The sequence below is a fragment of the Indicator indicator genome, chromosome 5 (genome assembly GCF_027791375.1).
Source record: "Indicator indicator isolate 239-I01 chromosome 5, UM_Iind_1.1, whole genome shotgun sequence".
NCBI classification, from domain to species: Eukaryota; Metazoa; Chordata; class Aves; order Piciformes; family Indicatoridae; genus Indicator; species Indicator indicator.
The window spans coordinates 20,323,434-20,348,493 of NC_072014.1; the positions used below are offsets into that span (position 1 = coordinate 20,323,434).

The window sequence follows — 25,060 nt, forward strand, 5'->3', positions numbered from 1 at the left end:
TGAAATCAACTTGGAGTGAAAAGGCCAAGAACAAACTTTCTGATGACAAAGTGAGTCTACAGCTGTGTCTTTGTTCTCAGTGGTGCTAAAGACCACATTAATCAGAAACTTTGCTGACCTTGTCTTTATTACCTGAAGACTGAAAGACAAAAGCAACACAGTCTGACCACATTTAAAAATTCAATTAAAAAAAGCCTGCTGCCCAGAGGTAAATATTATCATAGACCTCAGTGGGGTTAGATATAACTATGATAAAAGCAATGCTTTTTTTCCCCTCTATTTTTAGTTTTTCCCTCAAAAGAATAATGCCTATTTTTTTGTTTCTCCTTATCACAGCAACTGTGTATGTTATAGACTGTGCTCAGTAGTCAAGTAGCTGGTGTTGGAGCTTTTAGTAAGGACCAAGGTGAGAAATACCTGACAGGGGCTGGCAAGCTGGAAGTGGTAAAAATATGACCTCTTCATACAGTCCTAGGAGAAGCTGACTGAGCACAGAGTGAGGAGACCCTGCTCAGAGCTGAAATTGGTGACTGGAGACATATGTGAGGTGAGGGGAGATTTAGCAGCCCAGGTCCTTCCCTAAGGATGAAATGGAGAGCCTTTCATTATGGCACCCAGCTGTGCCATACTGATTTTTTTATTGAAATATTACACAAATCAGGGGCTATCAGGTCAGCTGAGAACACGAACAGCCAAACGAAGAGGAGAAAACCAAATCAAATTTCTCAGCACTGCGACAGGAGGGAGAACAGGCAGCTCTCCCCTTCCACTGGCAGGCTTCAGAGGCCAGTGAGGGACATGGTGTTCTGGCTTCAGGGTGGCAAATTAAATAGGACCATTAAATAGGAGCAGGCATTATCTTCTCTAGGTTGAACATTCAGTTAAATAAAGAGGCAGATTTCTTGCTCAGAACGTCCTCCGGCCCCGCCAGCTCCCCCTGGGCCTCTCCTTTGCCAGCTTGCCCGCGACCTGCCTGTGAGGCTTCTTTCCATGCTGCACCTTTATCCATCCTCCCTCACTGACTCTGCTCTCTGCTTCACCCCTCCGAGGCTCGCTCTCACCCTGCGGCGGCATGCCTGGGATGGCCTTGGGCTGGAGGGGACTGCGGGTGTACCTGCGGTGCTGGGAGGCCGGGGTGCCCACTGGCGAGGAAGTCCTGCAGGCTCTGCCTGAGTGCCGGGGGGGCACCGGAGAGCTCGTCCCGCTGCACCGCCCGTCCGAGGAGCTGCGGGAGTTCGCACTGTGGGACGCGTTTCTGCCTTTGCCGGCAGACCTGTCCCTCTCCGAAGGCGTGTCAGAAGCCGTGCTGGAAGTGCTGCTGCCTTTCGAGTTCATATGCAAATTCGAGAGGTTTCTCATCAAACTGTGTGAGAGGGGAGAGGAGTTTCTGGAGTGGCTGATTGACGTGAACTGGTAGGTGACGGGACCGCGTGTCCTCCTCACGGCAGCAGCATAGGTGTCCTGGCTGCGAAGGTAGGGCAGGTAGTGGGTGACAGTGGTTGGGCTGTGGGGATGGCTGTGCTGGAGAGAAATGGCTTTTGCTATTTGGTTCATCCGCAGTGTCTCCATCCACTGGCTGTCGATACCTGGCAGGGAAACCGAAATGGAGTGAGATCTCTGTGAATTGATGGAAAACCAAAGGTGTGAGTGAGGCTACGTACCAGAATTTCTTTCAGAAGAACCTCAGTATATCTGAAGCTAGTCTTGCCGCAAATACTCTTAGGTTTGAGTATGTTCGGTGTTATGGCTGAACATAACATTAAGCTTTTAAAAGAGGAAGTGATACAAATATAACTGATGTCAGTGCAGATTCTGTAGGTTAGACTAGAAGACACTTACTGAAATCATTCATTTAGCTGATTAGGTGGGTTCCCACTCCCAAGTGCCTTCCAGTGTATTAAATCCTTTGATGCTTTTAGCAGCCTTAGCAGATTTCTCCACAGCTTTCATTGCAAAAGAGCCTAGAGACCTCCAGAGCAAGTATGGAGCTAGCACCCCAAGATGCTGGCACCACTGCAGTATCACCTTCCACCTGCATGTCTCCCAGCCAGCACAGTCATGCCATTTACAGCTAAGCATGGAGAGAGAGGCAGTGCTGCTTTAGAGGTAGAAAAGGGATCAGGAATCCCTCTTACCCAAGGCTACAGCTTTGACTGAAAAGCCATGGGAACAGCTTAAATAATTTTGCTGTAGAGAGATTTGAATGATTTGTCCTTAAAGACTGCTAATATCATTCCAACATGAAAGCATAACACTGCCAGCTTGAAGCATAAATACAACCAACCTGTGGGGTTTTGTGGGAGCTGGGTAGTGGCTCTATCCTTGCTAGGATTACTCCTGTTAAGATGGAATGGATGGTCTCTTACATTCTTCCTTTCCCCAGACTTTGCTTGAATCCCGAGAGACTCAAATCACTTCAACTTAATATCAAATATTAAGTTGCATATTAAGCTTTCCTGCCCAAGTGCGAGTGTGACACCACCACAGCAGATAGCTCCGGCTGCACTGAAAGATGAACCTCCTTTCACAGACAGAGGAGAATTGCTTCTTTGGTTTTTAACCTCCTTGAAAGTCATGGGTTCAAAAGAAACATGCATGCTGAAATGTACTTGCTCAACAGTATCAGCTCTGCCATTCCCCTGCACCCTCCCAACTGAGGCTGTGAATGTAAAATACAGACCTCATCAACGTGAAATCGAAAGGCTCAGGACTTGAGTTGGGGTCTTTATTTGTTTTCAGTTCTCAGGTGGCTATCACGTGCCCCTGTGGTACTAGTGCTGATGCTATCCTGAATGTGGAGGGGGTGCTCCCTTCAGCACCTTCAGTCTGTTCAGTCCCTGCTCCTTACAGCTCGCTGCAGTTTCCAGCCCAGGGATCAGTTGCCCAGCAGGGACCTCCCGGTATGTTCTATGGGAGTGCCTCTCACCTCTTGTGAGCTGCGGGGCTTCTCCCTCATATGGTTTCTAGACCACCAACTCTGTACCCTGAATTAAATGCTCTGTATGGTAGGACATAGAGGTAGGACCATCACTGCTGGTTATTTTAACCTCAGACAGGCATTACCCTTACCTTTGTGCCTGGATTTGGTGGTGTTTTAAATCTGGGGTAGGTGGTCTGGTAAAGAAGCCAGAAGGTTTGCTATAGCTGAGGCACAGCTTTCACGCTGGCTGTTAACCCACCTCCTCTCAACTGTGCCTATTCACTTGGGTGCTGACAATACATGTAACTTCTCCAAGTGCCAGAGAGACAGACAAGCTCTCCCACCGCTCACTGCAAAAAAATGAAAGCTGCTCGGCTTACTGCGGCAGAGCCAACCTGTGAAGATACAACACCACACTTCGATATAGCTGTGTAGCTTATCACCCCCAAATCAGGGCAACCTCCATCAGCAGAGCTAATCTACAGTGAAGATACATCTTTTAGGACACACCCTAGGTCCCATCTGCATTACAAAACACGTTTGTGTTGCAAGCACATCACGATTTTGTAGGAATAAGAACACCTGTTTTAGATGTCTGTAGTTAGTCTAAATCCAGCACCTCTCAACTCCTGAGGCCATTCTTCTGCATTTGCCAGTAGTGTACAAAATCAAAGAAGTTCACCCTCTGCTGACTGGTATTTTGTTCCAGTTCCTGTGCTGCTCTTTAGCTGTCCCATCCCAAACGTTTCTGCAGCTTTACTGTCAACTCAGTCAGAAAAGCAGCTTTGGCTAACAAACACCATTACAAAAAGGAACAGTAGATCTTATAGACAGATCTGTGCTAGTGTCAACTGATCTGAATATTTTAGTTAGGAAACAAAGACTGCATTTTAGAGCCCACTGCATTATTAAATGTATCTCACTGAACAAGTCAAGCCCCAGAAGCTGTAACAAACACTGTTCCAGAAGTCAGATCATGATGAGTCAGGGATGCCTCAAATAGGCATACTGATCTTCAGAAGAGTTCAGTGAGATTTCCACACTTCCTTAGAGCAGAGTGGGATGTCAGTAGCACCTATGAAGTCTGCCAGGCTGGCATCATGTACATGTCAAAACAGTGTGTCACCCACAGGGGACCTTTTGCCATCTTACGTGCTTCTGAGGCTACAGCCTTGGTATGTGTCTCCCCTGCAAGAGCAAGGGCAATCTGCACCCACACATCTCTTCCAACAAGTACCCTGTATCCAAGCTCATCTGTGCAAAGATGCCTGTGTTCAGGGTGGCCAAAAGCAGGAAGAAAGAGCTGGCTAAAGCACTCCTGCTGAGTTTGGGATGCAGAGAGAGGAAGTCAGGATAAAAGCTGCTGAAAACACTGGCTTCCCAAATCCTCAAAAGGGATGTGGAAAACTCCATTCTTCCCAACAGACAGAGGGTAGAGATGTGTGAGATTGTCTTCTTTCCCAGCAGATGACTTCCTGACATCCAACACATCTTCACCCCAGGCCCTGCATACTTTGTGTGAGTACTGTAATTCAGTCCAAATACTTTTGCTATGCTGATACACTTGGCTCCACAAAGCTGAGCACTCTCTTGTCATGGGGAAAAGGGGAAGATTTGGAGGAGAAGGGCAGATGTGCCAGCTGATCCCCCAGTGTCCACAAGCAGATTTTGGAGAACAGCAGGCCTTCCATTGTGGAAAGGCTCACGTGGGCATGTACACATACATCAGTGCCAACAGAGAAGGGAAGAAGACTGGACCATAGGCAGAAACACCTCTCCCAATAACCTTCTACAGGTCATTAGAGGAGATTGAAAGGTTGATTCAAAGCTGACCCAAGGAAGGGGTTGAAAAAGCATCAGGATTTAAGGCTGCTTACTGCTGGAAGATATGAAGCATTTCAGGTTTTGGGGCAGAAGGGATCTGAGCTGTATGTCTGTTGTTGATGTGCAACTGCAAGTGACTACTGTCATAGACAAAAGGTCTGTAGCTAATCAGCATGGACTGCTTTCAGCATGCTGCTTTCCTGATGATTCCTTTCAGCAGTAAAGTTTGCATGTACTGACTTACTTGAGTTGGATCTGCTCCGTGAGTTCCCCTCCGAGTTGGGAAGCGAGGTCTGGATCATGAGCTGTACTGTCTCGACCTCATCCTGCACTTTCACCTTGCTCCAGCAGATAGCTTGGATGTGCCTGGTGATTTTGGGAGCTCTAACGTCACTCTGCTCAGGAAGGACACAACACGCATAAGGACATAACACATTTGAGGACATAACAATACACAACCCAATAAGCTGCCCTGTGATGGAAGTTCCACTAATGCCAGGGCTGCAGCAGTGTTTGCAATATAGAGCCTGTTTTGCAAAACCACTTAGCCAGTTCTCAAGTATTTTTAGACTCTGGATAATTTTGGCTGGTATTTTGCGATTATGCTAAAAACGTGGTAGTGAATAACTGTTTCAATTCATGCACCAAGCAGTGGAAAGATCTACAGATAAAAAAATATATTTTACTAGTTCTATAAATGAGCGTCAAATGGGCAGTGCTTTCTGCTAAAAGAGGACTAAGCAGGTATTTTTGCAGGGGGACCTTCCACAAAACTTCCCTGAAATATCAAGCTCTTCAATTTGCTGTTAAGGTTCTATGACTACTGAAAGAAAATTACTGTTCTTCACTTCTGAGTCGAGCAAGCAAGGTCCCAGATTTATTTCCTTGTCTTTCCATCACTACTTGAGTACTTGCTCCAGACAGAGCTGGAACCTCAATTATTAGCCTCCTTGTGATGCACAGCATTGGTCTTTTTATAAAATCACTTTTGGAAGTAACTGCAAGCTTTTTTTATAAAGGCTAATTTATATCACATTCAATTGTCTTCTAAGTTTTATTTTATCTTGTTTTACTCTTGACTTCTCATTTTATTTCTTCGTCTTCTTTCTCTGCTCTCCTAATTAGCACTTCATTGAAAAGGTAAAAGACAGCCTCTTCAAGTAATGTAAACAAGACTGACCATTACACTTCAAGTAAAAGGAGTTTTTTTCCTTGAGGAAATAGCTGTCCCAGGCAGCTGTCTGAAGACACTTTCTCTGTAAACCTCATTCAGCTTTTGCTCTAAACTTTAGATTTTACAATGAATTGCAGACTGCTGAGATTCGATTATAGGATATAACAAAGCCAAAGGATGCTATTTCCACACCTCCCATGTAGGTTTTATCTTGGATAAACCAATTTTTTAATTTGTTCCTTAGAGCTTACCTCATATGTAACAACACATTCTACAGACTGATGTTCTTCTATCCCCACAATCCATTTCTCCATTACAAACGGTGGCTGGAAAAAACATGTTGGGAGTTTTATAAGGTGCTTTTCATCTCCTGACTTGTTTCTGAAACACCCCATTTTCAACATTTCCCTTTTTTTTCATCTATTTCCATACTGTTAGCATCAATACTTTTCTTAAAATCTTATGAAGTGAAGCAATATATTTTGGAATTATTTACTTCCTTGTTTACAAAAGGAAACAGAGGAGAAAGGTCTATAAATGACAGTAGGTGACAACATGGAATGTTTTCATGGGGGCATAAATCTTTCCCTTTTTTGTCCATGTACAGGGTGTTTTTCTGCTAGATTTATAGAGGCCAGCAAGAACAAATACCCAGAGATTCATGGGGATATTCCCTGATACATATAAAAATGATGAAGTATGTGAAAAGTTAATGTTACTGTATGTAGCTATTAGGTTTATTTAGCTTTCAGCCTTTTATTGTTTGGTTTCTTTTTAATTAAAAAAAATAAAGGTCAAACATGAAAATTAAACAGAACACTGTTTTGCAACAAAATAATAAGAATTAAAAAAAAAAATCACAAGTGTTTTTTCAGTAATCACCAACTATAAAAATAGTAATAGCATGAATTAAATATGAGAATCTTTTTTGGCAAATACTTGTAAATACTCATATTTTCATATTTTCCTTAAAAATCTGATTATTGAGAATCTAATTTTCAGCTTTTCCTTTAGCAAAAAAACAACCAAATGTTCTCCTAAAACTTTACCCCCAAAATTTAGAGTTTAAAGCACTGAGGAGTTTGGAGTTTTTTATCAGTGCACATTAAAGTAGCATTCTAGTTGGTGACCAAGCTGTACATTTTTTAATGTAGAAATTATTTTTGTTAGCTATTATCAAATGGAACATATTAATAAAACTGAACTAAAATAATGGTAAATTAAATAAAGCCAAATTAAAGTAACAGCAAACAGAATGCCCTCTGCATTAACAAAGCTTTCTGAGGCTTATGGTAAAAGCTGTCTAAATGCTGGCTTGTAGATATTTAACAGGCAGGTTCTGAAATAAGGTAAAATGCCCAGTGATACTGAATTGCAGATGTTCAGTGCTGTGCTGTCTGCTGATGAGTTTCAGTCTCTACAAGCCATCATTGCATGAAAGAGGGAGTTTTAGAATCACATAAAAGTTCTCAAATCATGTCAAAAAAAAAAAAAAAAGAAAAAGAAAAAAGAGAGAGAAGGAAAAAAAGACCCAGACAAATCACATGGAGTTTCCAACTGGAAATTTAAATCACTTTTTTCTCTTGTAAAGGAAAGTATTTTTTTGAATATTCTTTTCTTTACAAGAGGTAATAAATTCAGAGGATACAACACGGAATTAAAACATGAAAATATAAATTAGTTTCTTCTCTTATTTATTATTGTCAGCTTAAAAGAGAACCAAAATACCTCCTATTATGATACAAATCTGTTTAAAATGTGCATTTTATTTAAAAGCTGTCAAGAGACTGAGCTTCCGCAAGCACAAAAGTCGACTGCTGTGGTATTTTAATGTCTTTGTTTGAGATCTGTGAATTCGTGAAAGCTTTAAGGCTGTAAATACCTTTGTCATCTTTAAAATCTCTACATCAGGTAGGTTAGTGTTGAATGTCACATCTTTTATGTAGGTTATTGCAATTTCATCCCCGTCCATCTCCATGTACATTTTCCATTTACAATCCTATGAATAGTAAAAAAAGAATGCTGGATTGTTAGAATACAAATAAGCACCCCCCTCCCCCCCCATCAAATAAAACAAAACTAAACCCTAAAACTACCCAAAACCTAATCCTTAATATATGGGGGGGAAAAATAATCCAAAAAGAAAGATAAAAAACATTTACATATTTTAGGATATGCACACTTTCCAGTAAAAGTGGTGATAATGCAAAGCTCTTGGGCTCTCTTGCTTGCTTTCCTCTCAGCTCACCCCAAGACACAGTCACCACGTTGACAGGTCTGGATGTCTTCAGAGGTGTGGATCTCTGAAAGTCCCCAGGAGGGCAGACAGCCCATTCCAGTGGGTGGCATGGGAGCTCCGCACACCCACCTGGCAGTGGAGGCAGAGGGCAGTGGTGGAAGCTGTCGCTCAGGGTCACAGCCAGTGCTGGCAGCCAGCCCCAAGGACATCTTCCCAATAATCATGGGAATAAATGACCAGAGGGTCTGTGAAACACCACTGAGACAGCCACTCAAATAATGGGCAAGAGGATGAGCTGGTTATTACAGTTTGATTATTTCAGCTACTGAATGCCCAGCAAGGCACTGAGCATCCTCAGCTTCTGCTCACCTCCAGTTGCACTATTAATTATAAGAAAGCTCAGCTGAGAAAATAACCACAGCACGTTTAATAAATTAAAGCAATGAAAGGTATCCTTAAATAATCTCATCAGATGAACATAGGGCCAACATCCAATATTTTGAACAGGTATGAGGCTGCAGAAGCTGATGGCTCTGGTGGCATCCCACAGGTCATCCTGCACAGGCTGAGGTGGTTCATGCCTGTGGCCAGGGAGGCTCCCACTGGAGACCAGAGACTGCCTGTTCCACAATGTAAACCAGCCAGATACTGTCTGGTGTGCTGAGCTCCTTCAAAAATCAGTCCCCTGAGGAACAAGGGGGCTGCAGTGAGGCAGAGTGTCTCCCTCTCCATACAGGCAGGAGGGGATCTTCCCTTCAGAGAGAGGAGCTCCTCAGACTTGCTGGGGGTGCAGGAGAGTCTATGTTCACTGCACGCCTTCTGCTGGGCCAGTGTGGTCTCACATTCTCCTCCATGCTGCTAAGAAACAGCAGAAGCTTTCAGTGAGGACACAGATGGCCTCTATGGGCCGCAGGCTTGCCTAAGCAGTTATTTGCACACACAAACGTACGGCAGCCTACGAAGTACCCATTCGCACATGCCATTCTCTGCTAGCGTCTGCACGTGTGTCTCTCATAAATGTAACGCAGGAGCTCAGCTTCAGAAGTCTCAAAGCTTTCAATCAGGCATTCAATTGGCAATTCCAAGGTAAAAGAAAACTGGAGTATAATCATTTCCAAACATCAACAACAAATTATGCTTATGAAAGCATTTGGCCCTGTGTGTCCATCTGTCCCCATTGAAAGCTTCTGTGTTTTATGAGCAGAGTGGACATATGAATTGGTTTTTGCATTGTCCTGGTATGTGTTTGAGCGATGGGAAAGGTGGTCCACCAGTCAAGGGCACTGCACTGAGACTTGGAAGCATTGAGTTCAGGTTCCAGTTCTGCCACTGGCTACCTGTGCAACCTGATAAGGCACTGAAGTCACCCTGTGTCTGTTTCCTAATCATGAACTGTATCCCTTTGCAGGTTTTCTGTTGTGAGCTAACCCAGATTTATGCCTGTCCCTTCCCAGAGAAGAGATGCACCAGCCCCGTTATCAGCTGAGAACCATACATGCTATGTAACTGAGCAGCAATAGTGAAGCAACAGACATAGTAAGCAGTCTCTGACTCCTCCTTGTCTCCCAAAGTGTGCTCCTGCCCCTGCCCACACTGCCCTTGTCACTGGACTTTTTTGCAGGACTTCCTAAATTCATGCTACCTGGATTTCCTATTGCAATCAAACCCGAGAGTAGAGACAAGGTGCTCACTGACATTTATAACTTTTACAAAAACACCCTAGCCAAGGAAAGAACAAAACATTGACATAAAATACTATCCTCCAGTTAATTCAGCACATCTCCTGCTGTGAGACCAATGCCAAGCACTCAATAGCCAGAGCTGCACCTCGTGCAAGGGTTCCTATGCCTTCACAACTCAGGTTTTTGTGCTGTTCACTCACTGCAGACCAGACCTGAGAAATGTGAGCTCATTTTAATAAAAAACATAAATCAAACAACTGTTTTTAAAGAAAAGGCTGACAAGCTGTGCAAATTCAGGGTCTGCCTGGCAGTGGGCAAATGCCAATAATGCCCAGTCCCTTGTCAGATCTGCCATGCACGCAGGAGCCCTCTCCGTGCAGTAACGAATCAGGCGGCCCCACGCAGCTGTGGATGCTGAGCCCTGCACAAACACCGCCTTCCACGGCTCTGAACTGCAGCTTCAGAGAAAGAAATACGCTCTCCTGCCCTTCAAATCCAACCCCAAAACCTTCGGTCCTCCTTGGAGTCCTCTCCAGCTACACTGCACAGGAACCAGAGGGCAAATTACCACATTTCAGTACATTCTTCTCTGGTCACTCAAAGATATGTCTCTTGTTTTCTCTGGAAAGGTTTTAATTTTGCACTCTTGTAAAATCATCTGTAGGAAGGAGAAAGAGAGAGAAAGGGAAATAAAGAGAGGAAGAAAGGGAAAGAGGCTGGAGAAAAAAAAAGAAAAGGCAGGAAAAGGAAGGAAAAGGAAAGGGAAAAGACAGGAGCTGGGTCACTTTTGAATCAAGGCACTTGGGAAATATCCAAGATAAGTAGGTGGCTACAAACTTGGTAACCATTTTGTTGAGCCACACAGTAAATAACGCCAGATTTGTGTGCTGCAGAAAGGGACATATTTCACTGTTTCCCAACTGACTTCTAGGTTCCTACTTAGCAGTGAAATAAGAGAGCAATGCTCAGCCACTTAAGCAAAAATCTGGCTGCATTGGGGCCACAAGATTTCTCAGACTAAGACTACATTTAGTGCCAGGCATATGTAGGAAAGTAATTTGGAAATGGCTCGTTCAAAATACCTGGTTGATAAATGTATTTACACAAGTCTTCCAAAAAGATTTCCCAGGACATCTTGTAATTCAAGTATTAAAATACCTCCTAATATTTACCTGCTCGATTTTTATTTAAATAAAGAATGTCAGCTTTTTCTTTTTTTTAATGTTTTTATAATTGAGAGGCACCATCAGCAAAACTTTGTGAAGATCATTTCCGAATAGCACCTTGACAAAGCCAATAAATCAGCCACCTCTGCAAATGACTGTAGAAAAGAACAGCAAATCACACATGTATTTTGAGGCATTTCTCTTCAGCTTCAAAACAGAAAATAAGGACACTTTAAAAAAATTAAGTCTCCAGCTTGCTGTGGTGACAACACTCCTTTAACCCCACATGCACTAACATCTGCAACAAAAAAAAGATCAGGCATAAGCTTTAAACAACAGATGTCTCCCGCAACAACAGCTTAAAACTGTTGCTGGGGTGACATCTCCTTTTTCTAAAGGAGGCCCAAATCCACGACTTGGTTTTAAATCAGTGGCTGCAATAAACTTTTTTTTTTTTTTTTTAAAACACTGAAGAAAAAATGGAAACGGCATTGTAGCAGGCAACTGGATATTGGAAGAAAAGCAAGCTGTAACACAAGATGAAACAAATATGAAAAAATGTTGGTCATGCTGGTACTAAAAGTAGTAGCATGTTGATGATTTGGGTCCCCAGAAGCTCCTTTACATTCTTAGCTATTATCTATCTCAGCTGCTGAAACCTGCTGTTTTAAAGGCATTAGAGTTGAACATCTAGTGACAGCACTTGGGGTTATTTATCATTATGTATCACCCTGCTACTATATTTTATTATTCTGGATTTAAAGCAAGATAACACAATTATGGTTAATTTGCTTCTCTTCTTTATATATATAGTGTCATGACCCACCATGGCTTTGTCCCATGAGATATTTTTAACCAAAAAGAAATCCACAAGAAACTCTCCCTAAAAATTCCATTAATAACCTCTTGTAGCGTGTATAGGTTGCAGGGTCTGGAACTAAGAATGTTTTAATCTCTTCAGCAAAACAATGTCTCATAATGATGTACAGGACTATTGCTGCACTGATGAAGAATCATACATAATTCAGCACCTTTCACTTGGCACCACTGTGATATCCTCATTAGCAGTGGCTCACAGTGGCTGTCAGATGGTGTCCATGCGAATGCAGGCATTATATTGTCTTTGAGATGTGCAGCTGCTTCCATGACACTGCCAGTATATAAAAACATGACGCCAGTTTGTTTTATTTAGTGCTAAACCTTCCAGTTTGTAAAAACAAGGCTGACACAGAGCCTGACATGAGGCAGTGAAAATAATTAGCTCTCATTTTCTCAGCCTCCTATTTCCTTCTCCCCGCTGTGTTCTCTTTCCACTAAACCACCACATGTCAGTCGAAATGGGAGGCAATTAGTGGGCTCATTTCAGTCCCCACAACTGTGCTGAAAAGAAAGTATTTATGATGGCACAATGAACAGCTGAAAGATTAAATAACATTTGCCTTTTGAAAAGAAAATGACTTCTAGCTAAATGGGCAATTTTTGATTATTCTCAAACAAGCTTAGAGTAGTTGGTTTTTAAAATACAAGAAAGGAAAATGAGTCATTTTTAGGTGAAAGAATCAAATAAAACTTGACACAGTAATGCAAATAACTGATGTTTTATTGCAAAATATGTAAATGTGTTATACCCTTAACAATGGCTGGTGTCTCAGGTCAGGGCAGGCTGTTGCCAGCCAGGCTCCAGTGAGAGAAGGTGGCTCCACCACCGGTTTTGTTTCAGCTGTGCAGGCAGAAAAAAAAACATGTGGTGGGGAGGCCTTCCTAGAGAGATGGTCTTAAAATGTACAGAAACAAAGCAAGCAAAAGATATATTTATATTATCAGTTGCCTGGGTGCCTCCTCTGAAAGCTGGAGCCCTCACTCTGCAGGGCAACAGACACTGACTGGCTGGAGCTTCACCTGCAGAAGCACAAGGCCTTTTAACATCTATGCAGACCACTTGTGGTACCAAAAATATCTGTCCCTTGACAGTGTCTGTCTTTAATATTCCGCACTGTGAAGCTCTGTGCTGCCATGGAGGGGAACATAATGGTAAATACTGGGTGCTGCTACCTACTGGGAGCTGTTGCCCCAAAAAGAGTGGGTTGTGACAGCTGAGATGGAGGGTTCTGCGATAATGGCAGTCCTGGCCCTTGCTATAGCAGTTACCAAAAGCTGCTCCTGCCATGTGATCAGAAGCCAATGAGGACCACTGCAGTCACAGGCATCATCATCTACATGAGCAGCCTGCTTGCAACAGTGGGACTGTAAAGCATGAAAAAACACAAGTCCCTTCTGTGAGGGCTACGTGGGTACCCTCCCACAGTGTGTGACCCAGCCCTGGTGAGGGGCTCCAGTGGCATCTCCCATTAGACCACTCATGAGAACTGGACTGGAGCTGTGCTGGCACCACGTTACCACCAGTGGCAGAGCAAGACATGCAGAGGCTACACCTCACACACAAGGGCTTGCAGCCGCAAGACACGTCCTGTGCATACTGAGGACAAATGCCCCTCTTCCAGGCTTCTGTCTGGAGAGGACATGCCAAGCCTATGGACCACCGGGAACCTCTCTGGCCTTCTGCAGATGTATCCTTCACTGAGACTTTATGTGTGAGACACAATATATGGAAGGCAGCAAGTTCATTCAGAGTGGCCAAGGTATAACAAAGCTTGAGATTAAAAGGTCTACAAAGTCAAGTACCTAGCTGAAAAGTTTGTATTCCTCTTCAGGATTATGAAATAATTTCTGATAGAAATCTCTGGCTTAGAAGTGCCTACAAAAGGATTTTAAAAGGTGGCATTGGCTTGAGTTTGACCTCAGTTACACATGGGTGCCACAGCTGGAGCAATCCCAGTGGAAGTGGTGGAGTTGTACCAGCTCCATCATATGTAAAATCAATATGTGGTCCAGAAAAGCCTCTTTGAAATAAAATACGAGGAGCTCAGATCACTTGCCCTAAGCTTGACCACTGATCCACCTCCTCAGCCAGCTACATGAACCAGGTCTTAATGGTGCCAGCTACTCTTGCATTAACTATTACCCTTTAGTAGTGAAAGTATCGTGCTTTGAGATGTAATTAAGGAGAGAGGATTCAGAAGATAAGGTTTTGAGATAAGGTTAAAACCCACCACATTAGAAAGTACTTGCAAGTATCTTGCAAAGAAAGGGTCAGAAAAAAATTATTTCTCTGCCAGCTTTACTTATTGAAGTAGTTTTAAAATACCTACAGAGCATGAGGAATATGTATGACTGACAAACTACAAAAATGGATTTTTAAATTTTAGAACTTGGCCTTTTTTTTTTTTCGTTTGTAATGTGAGGAGCACCCTAACCCGCCAAATTAAACTGGTGATATTATGTCTGTTTAAACTAGGAATTGCTTCTAGGAAAGTAAAGAAAGATTTCATGGGAAGGTGGAGAGGAAGAAGGCACACTAACAGGCTCAAGCACCTGTTAAACTGCATTCCAGTAACAACTATTTCAGTACTGTTTTGTCCGGTACTGTCTGCATTTTGCCAGCCTAGGTTTCTCCACATGAAGAGTTGGTAGAAATGTCTCTCTAAATTAGCTTTGATATTATATTCACTTTTGTGAATTATATTCACAAATTTCAGTAACAGCATTAGAATAGATCCCAGTTTGGATATTCAAGGATAGAAAATAGTTCACGCAGTTAGCAGATGGTCTTGAAAAGGCTCTACTCATTACCTTGTCAAATGAAGGAAAAGATAACTGGGGAAAAATAAGGCAAAATGATGAGCCAGCTTCAAGGCTTGTGTTTAGATACAGGTTAGATTGTGCTGCACTTGGTAAAAAATGCAAACATTCAAAGGCATGGTGAAGTGTGCCCTTTTGAGGACCAAAGCTAAAGAACGCACCAACAGGAGACTAAAAGACTGTGAACTGTCCATCTTAAGGGGTTGGGTGATTCATCAGTGTGGAGCTGACACAGCTCAGACACCTTTCTCTGATTGGGAAATTTTAATGAGACTCCTAGGATAAGAAAGCCATTGAAAATTCTCTGTGCAGTTCTGTGAATCAGCTCAAGCCACAATTACCAGGCTTTGTGGGTTTTTTTTTTTTTTTGGGTCTTTGGTATCTTGGAGTTAACTGGTGTGTGCCTTCCTCTTTTTTTGTGTGTTTGTGGAAAAAAATACTATAAAATGTCTGAATCTATCACCTTTCAGCTCAGTGAGAATTGTGTACAGAAAGGTCATTAAAAGGAAGTAAATTAAACTAACCACATAACTTGAACTACAAGAGCTGGAAAAGAAATCTCTAAAAACCAGGTTTGCCTTTCAGTGCTCACTCCTGATGCATTCAGAGAGCACAAAGGTCAACTGAGCTTTCATCACCTCCAAAGATGCAGCTAAAAAGGGAAGGAAACTGCAACGAAATGACTGCATTGTTCAGCTGGTGGAAACCAACATAACTCCCCTAGAAGATGCAGTTTAAATTAGATAACAAATCTGAGGCTGGTAAAATTGTGAACTGGAAAGTCAGCATTTCATTCAGTGTGCAGAACAAGGTTGAAAATTCAAATGCCATCCTGAAATGTATTCATCAGGATCCTTGCCAAAAGGCACTGCCATTCCTAAGGCCTTTAACTTTCTGCCTGACAATGGAGAAGGTGCACTGGCTATGCTGATGGGGCTCAGTGCAGCCAGGGACAGGATATCTGTGCCCTGAGGAACCATCACCACACTTGAGATGGTGCTGTGCTCTGACTAACCAAATGAATCTGAATTAACCTGCACATGTCAAATGGATCAGCTCATCCAGCACTTTCATGCCCTGTGGCACTGCAGTATGTCATGCTGCACACTGAGGCTGCACCCACACCAGAGCTTTAATTCATATCAGGAGTGTGCTTTTGTCCCACATCTGTCTTTGCCCATGCTTTGGTGGGGCCACCTCTGAACGCATGGACCGGCTTGCTTCTAGGTACAACTACAACAGAAGCTGCACTACAGTGTCTAATGGAAACTCAGCCCAGGACACCAGTGCAGAGCCAGCTCACGGTAAAATTTCACAGCATGACCTGTTCCCTTGCATGACCTGTTCTCAGTGCAGCCTGTCCTGCTGCACTACACCAGCTCTCACCTGAGCCTAACAACCTCCTTTAATGTACACAGGTCTAGCAGTCTACACATCACCCAGGGAAAACACGATCTGAACTCGTAACCCAGATTTGAGCTTATTGCCTCTTTTTCCTCATGGCTAAAACAGAAGAAAGCTGCTTAGCTAGGCAGCTGCTTACAGGGACTGATCAGGGTAAAGTTCCTTTGAGAAATTTATTTTTAAACTGATATAGGCCAGCTTTTTAGCTGTAAAGATGGTAGAAGGTACAATCCCAGGTGCTTATGCTGACCTAATTTTACATGAGCAGGCAGTATGATTTCACAAAAATGCTACAGAAAAAGAAGTTTAAACCCTTCGATCCTGGTTTACCCAGTATCTCCAACTCATTTTGGAACAAATTGAGATGGCAGCAGTAGCTGGCTTAAAGCAGCCTCTAGGGGAGCTAGAAGATTGCATCCAGGGATTTCTGAAGAAGCAAGCCAGCCCAATTTTCTATATTGTATGTACCACATCAGCCTTTGTTAGTGTTATGTTTAATGCAAACTGTCATGCTCACACTGGCCCTAGCATCCTACCTGAATGCTCCATCTACTCCTTCCCATCCACTTTTGAAAACTGGCTTAGCTGCAACATCTTTAAAGGCATGTATTGGCTAATAAGCAGATCTCAGACTGAAGTTTCCAGCCCAAACTCAGGTGACAAATTGCATGTTCCTTGGGACAGCATCAGGGCACAGGTCAGATGCCAGGGAAGAAATGCCTGGCACACACCCTTGGCTACAGAGGTAATGGCTTCCTTAGGAAGGGGCCTGACAGCACACAGAGCAGAGAGGATCAATTAGGACATCATGGGGAAGGCATGTCACAAACCTCCAAGGGTTACATGAGCACTGTGTTGGACCACTGAACAAGCCCCATCCTCTTGTAACAATTCAGCTTCTGTCCCACAAATTTTGCATGCTGTCTCATTTGCAAATTCTGCCACCACAGTTAAAATACTTGTCCTCAAACTTAGTCAGTGTTAGTGCAACCTGAATTTCTCTCCAGCACTCCTTGACTTGCTCTTTTTTGGAGGAGGCTGCCCACCTCCATGCATTATGGCTCACGACCCATATTGTAAACAGAAGTGAGATACGAGCTATTTCATGGACCTTTTGTTCCTTGTAGAGTTGCAAATGGGAGAGAAAGATGCACACCTACAAAAAAGCAGCTGTACTGCTGCATGCACTCAACAACACTGAGACAGTCTAAGTAATTCACATAGTGATAAAGAAAATTTTCATAGAAAAAAAGAAAAGTGCTTAGGATAAAAGAAACAAACAAAAAAGGAAATCTCCACACAAAAAGCAAAAAGCTTTTTCAAATTGATGAAACGATTTCAGTAAGAGTCCAAGTTCCTACTAAGTACAAACCTAAATGCTTTCTCTGCAAGCACCACCAAGTACAGAAATCAAGAGACTTCTGCAAACAATACACCCTGAAAGTAAAGCAGCCAGATAACACAAGATGAAAGTCAGCCACCCACAAGTTTAGGGTGAACATACAATGTAGATTTATCAAATACAAAAGGAAACAAATCCTGCTGTCACAACCCCTGACTCTAACTCAGAAATGCTTTGCACAGCATTTCCACATAGATGATTAATTCTAAAACCCTTGAACTCAGGGTCCATGGCAGGCTGGATTAAAAAAGGGAAAAAAAAAAAAGCATGGGACAAACCTCGCTCTCAAGAAAAGACAACATGGAATGCTTTGCTGGAACATCTGGAGTCGTTAATGCTCCCATTACACAGGGTGTAAAGAAAGATCCCTGATCCACCTTGGCTTGGAGCTGAGGTTTGATTAGTGTGCAGCATGCTGGCAATTGCCTTTACCAGCCACTGCACAGTAGTTTTTGCCATCTGCAATGTGCTGCATCTACCCCTTCCTCCTGCCCCCAATACTGTGAGTGAATGTGGTCACCACCAGAACCAGTCCTGGCCTCCCCAGCTAGCAGCCATGCATGCCACATATTTTCCAAACTCCTCTTAGTTGCATAAAAAGATATCACCTTTCTGCCAAGACTGTCCACTAACATCAGGGACACTGCACTGCTCAACTGTAAATGTTTTTTTTTGCACAAATGGGTATTATTTCACACCCATTTGGATAAGAGGAACAAAGCTAAAGGCCTAACTGCAGAAATTATGGTTAAAAAATTAGTTCACAAGGAAATAAAAGCCTTAAGACAAAGCTTTCCGTGGCACTCTTCTCTTCCTCACCCGCTCTGGGGTGCAGTTCCCCACTATTTGGTCAGCACTTTCCAAAACTTTCTCACAGCAAATCATCTTTTTTTGTGTCCAGAAGATACCAGACCTCCTGGGTAGTGACTTAACCAAACCATCTGATCTACTCCTTCCAGCTTACCTTTGGACCATTTCCAGGCTTCAAGTGATAACCAAAAACGAGCTCAAGATTCACTACTTTCTCTACATTTTCTTCAGCTTCATCTGCAGAGTCCTGCCAAGGAAGGGTAAAGTGAGACTTCACATCTACAACAGGAGCAAGGCCTTTGCTGGCAGAAGGATTTGCCTTTCAGATGATACAAGTGTGGCAGGCAGCAGGAAGGAGCCATCACTTGGTCTCAGTCACACCACTCCAAGAGAAGTCAGGGCTTTTGCATGGGTTTACGGCATGCAGTGAACAGCTCCTGGGAGGTGTTGCATGCTTTCTGCCCCTGGCTGAGCCGCTCTGGTGCGGCACAGTGCCGCTGCAAGGACCTTGGCACCACTGCCATTGGAATTGCAGTTGGCATGGCAGCGAAGCCCTGACTTTCACTTCCCCCTTCAGGGAAGTTTCACTGTACATAAATCCAATTTAAGTGGATTTTACTCTATGGCTGTGCAATAAATTATGACTAAAGAAGCTTTGGGGTCTAGAATTGCTTGATTAGCTCACCAAATTAAATCAGGAAAGTATCTGCTCTGGCAACCCCAAGGTTCCCAAACACTGTCTCTCTTTTTCATGGTTCTTATTACTGATACCAGAAAACCAACAGGTTAACACAAGGGTGAGCAGACATTATAAATCATCCTTCTTTCCTGTAACATTAACAAACTGAAGAGCGATGGGCTAAGGGTCTGCTGTTCTTTGGTGGTACTAGTTCAGAGGAATGGCTCTTAAAAGTAATTTCTGATTAATGACAGCAAAAGAATCACAACCAATAGTCTTATTTTAATACTATCAGTTCTATGATAAAATCTTCAGATCCTCCTATTGTTCTGATGTGACCCATTGCTTCTGCTAACCCTCTGCATTTCTCACAACCCTTTGCAGAAACTGCTGCTTTGTCTTTGCACAAACAATAGGCAAGTTGAGACATGAGAACAGTAAAATATTCATACCAACATGAAAAAGACTTCTCATATAAACAATAAGACTTGCCTTAATTAACGGTGGAAAATGAAACAGATTCAGGTAGTCATGGGTTAACTTCTCAATAGCAGTCTAGAAAAAACGGAAATAATTAACAAAATCAGATGAGAGTTATTCACTATCTCATAATGCAAATCCCAGCATGGCAAACTGTCCAACTCTGTGTGCACTGTGTTTGCCATTGCAGATAAAAGAGCATGTGAGAAGAGTTCAAAATACAGCCTTGTTCTGGAAACCATTGTGGTAGGTCAGCCCCATTTCACATTCAGAATCAGATCTGCTTAATCAGAGAAAGAGATGTTTAGGGGGTTGTTTTGGTTGTTTTTATTTATGCTCAATCAACCCAGGAAGCTGAAATCTTTCATTTTGGGCATTATTCACTTTATTAAGTTTCAATAATTTTCCCTGTAGGAAATGTAGACTAAATATATCAGTAATGGTGTGTGGCATGGAAAAAATGGCTGATAAGCCAAAGGGGAATAAATCTGTGTGATTTATGAAGCTAAATTTGCAGGATTAGCAATTAGAATGCACGTATCTCTTTACTAGAAAATTGTGGTGTAAAATCATTGAGATCTAAGAGAATTGTAGATGCCTCTTTCACAGAAATCCTTTTCCAAAGATGACTGCCAGGAAACTTAACTCTCTCCTGTGGCTACACTATTAATACTATTACTGTTTTCCAGAACATTGTTTTCTTAACTCATTACAAACTTCAAGTATTTAAAACACCGTGAAACAAAGCTTTAAAAGCAAAAGAACCTGACCATCAATTGGTTTTAAAGTTGTATAATGGAGTTACTGTTAGTCAAACATGTTTTAAGCTACAGATGAGATGTGAAAGGTGAGAAGTTCAGAGATTTCAGTTCAAGCAACTGTTTTCATATCTGCTCCTCCCTCAGCTAAAAAGAAATCTTTGGGCAGAACTTTCTCTGAAGATATCCAAGGCTTTCTGCCTGGAAAATAGCCCTCCAAGGTGAATCTTCAGCAGTACTGACAGGCCAGCCCACAAAAAAACCAGTGGAGTCTATACAGTGGAGTACAGACACATTTTCATGACTCATAAAATGCTCAGGTTGCTTTGGGATCCGTATGAACCTGTAACTCAGGGGGTTTATTTATACTAAATATATTTGTTATTCGTGGGTTTTTTGTTGTTGTTAAGATGAATAAACCCCCCCAGATTTCTTCTTTACTATAAGCTAATGCAACATTCAACATACACAGTTAAATACCTTTAAATGGATGATGTGTCCTCTGGAAACAATTCCCATGTCTTTTAAATCCTCCTCTTCTAGAAGCAGCAATCGTTTCCCAGTGATATGATGTTCCTTAAACAAGCTGGCATATACATTCATTTCACCAGAAGCATCGCCTTAAGATAAGAGAGGTTATTCAGAAATCCATAGGATGCTTTACTGCAGGGGGAAAAAGATGAGCAAATGTATACACACTCATAAATGTGAATATGAAGGTACACATGAATGGCTTTTACCTTTTCTAGTAAGTTGTTGCATCCAGAAAAACTGCAAAAAAAGAGGAATCAGTCTTGAAGTTCATATTATCAAAATTTTATATTAAAGTTATTTGGAGTTCACAAGTAATTGCTCTTTTTTAAACAGTATTTTTAAATATTTCTAACTTTGGGTTAAAGGACTCAAGATTCACCAATGCAAGCGATTACTTCTATTTAGATTTTTATAACTGCCTTCTATTTTGCAGCCACCTTCCTCAGTTTATCATTAGAAAGCACAACAGAAATGACTGAAGTGGAAACTTAGGGTTCTTTCACAAGCTAATAGGGCTGAAGTTAAGGAGCCAGGGCTGTTAGGGCTTTCACAGCTTCGCTGGCCAACCCCATGATGCACAACACACAAGGAAGGTCGTGGAAGGGACATTAAAATCACACATTTCTATGTTCTAGATAAATCATGGATGTTTCTTGTTCAGCCTTTTAACTGAATGAAAAGGTGAAAAAGACTCAATGCCATTATTATATAAGAGAGATTCCACAACCCTTAAAAAACCCCTTAACTTTCAGTTAATTGCCATCCTGGGGGCACACAGTGGGACAAAACTTTCAAACCCATTTTCTCCTCTCCAGGATAGGTCTTGCTCAGACAGACCTTGGGGCACTTCCACATTCCTTAAATGATCACTCAGGAATGTCTTCCTAACTGCTGGCAGCTTCCAGTACAACTTATTTTCTGGACACTGAAGAATGTGGCTGGTTTGATGAAAGTAACTCGAGTCCATTATTTATTTAATCACAATAATTTAAAAACCTTTCTGGGACACAAGTTTCACCAAACAAACAGCAGTAAAATCTCACCTAAATGTTCTGATCCGGCTCTCCCTCCCTCCACACCCACTGCCATTTGTAGAGAGCTCCAGCAGTGGAACACTGGCCACATTAACAGAAAATACTCACCACATCTTCTTCGGTCCATGCACAAATATCAAAGGAGGGCAGCAACTGTGTGAGAGATATGAATTGAAAAGAAAACCATCTGACCATTTTTTCCCCTCTACCCAAATTTTACTCTGGTGGCCGATTTTATTTGGCTCCTTTTCCCCTGCAAAGGGCAGGACTTCAGGCTGCATCTCATACTGACATACTAAAACTTTGGACTCCCACTGACCACAAGCTGGTTTCAACAGCATGGTGGCAGTGCTAAGTCAATTCCTTCACTTTGTGTAGATAAAATTATCAGCAGATCTCAAACAGAAACAATTCAAGAAGTAAAAGTAAACCATGCAATGGTAGGGACTCTCTAGCTGCCTCTCCTCTTGGCTTGTGGCACTATGGGTACCACTTGATTTCTGCAGTGACATGCTGTGATGATGCCTCTCACGAATGATGGGTATTTTTTTGCAAAAGGAAGGAAAACTGTCACTAGACCACAATGAAAGCACAATTTGGAGTTGGGCCACTGTGGCTAGTATTCCCGTACAGAAAGTATCTTGGTTTCTGCCAGCACTTTGTAATTGCTTTCCTGAGGCTGAGGGAGTGCAGCACTTCCCAGCCTCCTCCAGTGCTGCAGCCCAGGTAAGGCACACTTTGTTGTATGTAAGATGGTGTTAGCTCTTGAAGCCCAAGGAAACCACAGAGGATGCACAGGAGAATGGCTGCATTAAGTGAAACTCTGGGGTGATTTGAAAATTGACAGAAGAGATGTTATCGCTGTAATACTGATCGCCATTTTACTTATTCAAGCATGTGGTATCCCCAGGCTTCACCTTCTTGGCCCTTTTATCCAGCTGAAGGGCTAACATTAATTGACATGCATGTATTTGGACTGTCAGTGTCTCCAAATGGCTCGATACCATCACGTAGTTGCAAACTTATTCAATGGACATAGCACTGACTTATGAGACTGCTCAATTACCCCCCAGCCTCCAAGGCTTTGTTACCTTCTCCCAAGAGCCCTGCCACCCAAGAGCTCTCCAGCCCTCACCCACAGTCACCCCAGCAGGCACTCATTCTCCCTGCCTCCAGCTGAAAGCTGAGCCCCAGGGCAGAGTTGCCCACCATGCACCTGAGCACTTCCTTGGCTCTCCAGGCACCAGAACAGGTATAGTGTAATCTACTGACAATTTTCAGTCATGGCTGTGAAACACCCTTTGGAGCATCCATATGAAACTCTCATGGAAGGACCTGTGACTGTGCAACACCCCTTAACCTCTGCCTTCTTATCTGTGACTTTTTGCTGCCCATCTCACTTTGACGACTCTTCAGATTCTCTTCATCCATCAATGTCTCAGCCAAACCTTGCTGGACACAAGCCATCCATGAGACCAGTTGAAGCCACCTCTGTTAGGAGGACATGGTGGACCCTCAAACCCATCCCTTTGTCCACTGCTTCCCCACAGGGGACAGAGCCAACAGCATCAGGGTTCAGTGGCAGAATGGAAGATATGTCTGCCAAAGAGACCTTTCTGACTTTTTCTTTCTACCACACCATGGTTCCAGCCAATCTTCTCAACCTACCTGCTAACAGCTTCCTGCAGCCCGGGCAGGATGCTGTGGGGCAAAAGTAGTGCTGGGGGAAGCACCTGAGCATGAGAGAGGGCAAGCAATAGTTTTAAGCACCCTTGAGAAGGCAGCGGGTCGTGCCTTTTGTAGGTACTTACAGCCAAACTAGCTGGTGTTGCGGGAGGAGCCTGGTACAGTAATTTGTATGACTCAATCATTCACTGCAGAAGTCAAACACTGTATTTTTAGTTACACAATGGTTTTTTTCACCTTTTCCTGTGTTTAAATATAACCAGTGGCAGAATATGTTCTGTATTATTTAAAAAATTTAAAAAAAAAATATTGGAGAATAAAGGAGAAATGTCACACACTGAGTAATACAAAAAGTGACTTAAACCAGCAGGCAATAAGGAACCTCTTGAAACACCAGCGTTTTACACAGGGACACAGATGCATAAAATTTACTGTCAAAATGTTTATTGCAAAATAGAAGTTTGGAACAAAGAGAAGCAAAGGAAAAAGTTCACATCGAAAGAACGTTTATGACACCAATTGAGGAAATTGAATACATTGCATGATTTTTTTTTGTTTGCTTTGATTTTACACTGGAAAATCAAATCTACAGTGTGAATAAAACAAGACACCTATGTCAAGTGAAATAAAGAGAGTAACTGACGCTGCAAGGTTTTATCACACAGAAGTGTAACATCACATGTTCAACACAAATGATATATTCAGTTTACAGAATGAGTTTTGGCACAGGCATTGCGTTTAGCTTTGTTTTTTCAGAAGGGAAACCAAAATTTTCTAATGTGAAAATATTTTCTATTCAAATCTCATTGTTTCACACTTGAAGTGTAAGTAACATTGACTCCTAGTATTCAGTACAAAACTTACTCAAGTAGTGCAAAAGCAAGAAATGCAGTGGACTATATCTGGCTTTAAAAGGCATTATGAATATTTAGCACACAATAGAAAATGTTTATAGAATTTGTCTGTTCTACAGTTTTAAAATTAAATTTTCACACATCAGAAATCTCTATGCAGATTTTACAGTGTACACTAAGTCGAAGTCTGGGGGAAAGGGAAATGTCTGTCTCTCCTCCAGACCCCTACCAGTGCATTTTAAGGGCTGTGAAAATTACTACACAAACTTACTTTTCTACCTGAACATTCTACCTAGGACTGTAGTTAAAACCTCTGTCAAGTTAGAAGTCTTATTAAAACCCTGTAAAAGTTGCCTGATTACAGAAAAAGGAACTACAGTACTAAAGACACACAGTGACACTGCTGAATACCTAACAGCTATGTGCACTCTAGGGATTTACTGCTCCTGCTGACAGCAATATAAACCATTATTGCATCAGATATTTAGCTCAGAACGACCACTTTAAAATCCAGAGGGAAAGGGAATCACAACAGCAAATAAAAACACTGGAACGATAAACAAATGTCATGAATGTAACTACATGACAAGGAGCTGTGCCAGACCTCTCCTCCTGGAAGCCCTTCCCATCTAGAGAGGACAATCTCCACGTCCACTAGCACACAGCCAGCTGGGAATTCAGCACATCGACACACCGTACCTTAGGACACTTGCTA

General features: G+C 42.4%; 1 protein-coding gene across 1 annotated transcript in view; it reads right to left on the reverse strand.

The window, feature by feature from the left end:
- Positions 1-906: 906 nt before the first annotated feature.
- MAP3K20 (mitogen-activated protein kinase kinase kinase 20) overlaps positions 907-25,060 on the reverse strand; it is an 82,160-nt gene continuing 58,006 nt past the window's right edge. Inside the window, exons 11-19 of the mRNA XM_054380839.1 lie at positions 21,914-21,958; positions 20,978-21,008; positions 20,718-20,857; positions 19,492-19,554; positions 18,475-18,567; positions 7,801-7,917; positions 6,170-6,244; positions 4,989-5,139; positions 907-1,586 (exon numbers count right to left, since the gene is read on the reverse strand). Of these exons, the coding sequence (XP_054236814.1) occupies positions 907-1,586; positions 4,989-5,139; positions 6,170-6,244; positions 7,801-7,917; positions 18,475-18,567; positions 19,492-19,554; positions 20,718-20,857; positions 20,978-21,008; positions 21,914-21,958 (1,395 nt within the window). The remainder of the gene's footprint in view (positions 1,587-4,988; positions 5,140-6,169; positions 6,245-7,800; positions 7,918-18,474; positions 18,568-19,491; positions 19,555-20,717; positions 20,858-20,977; positions 21,009-21,913; positions 21,959-25,060) is intronic.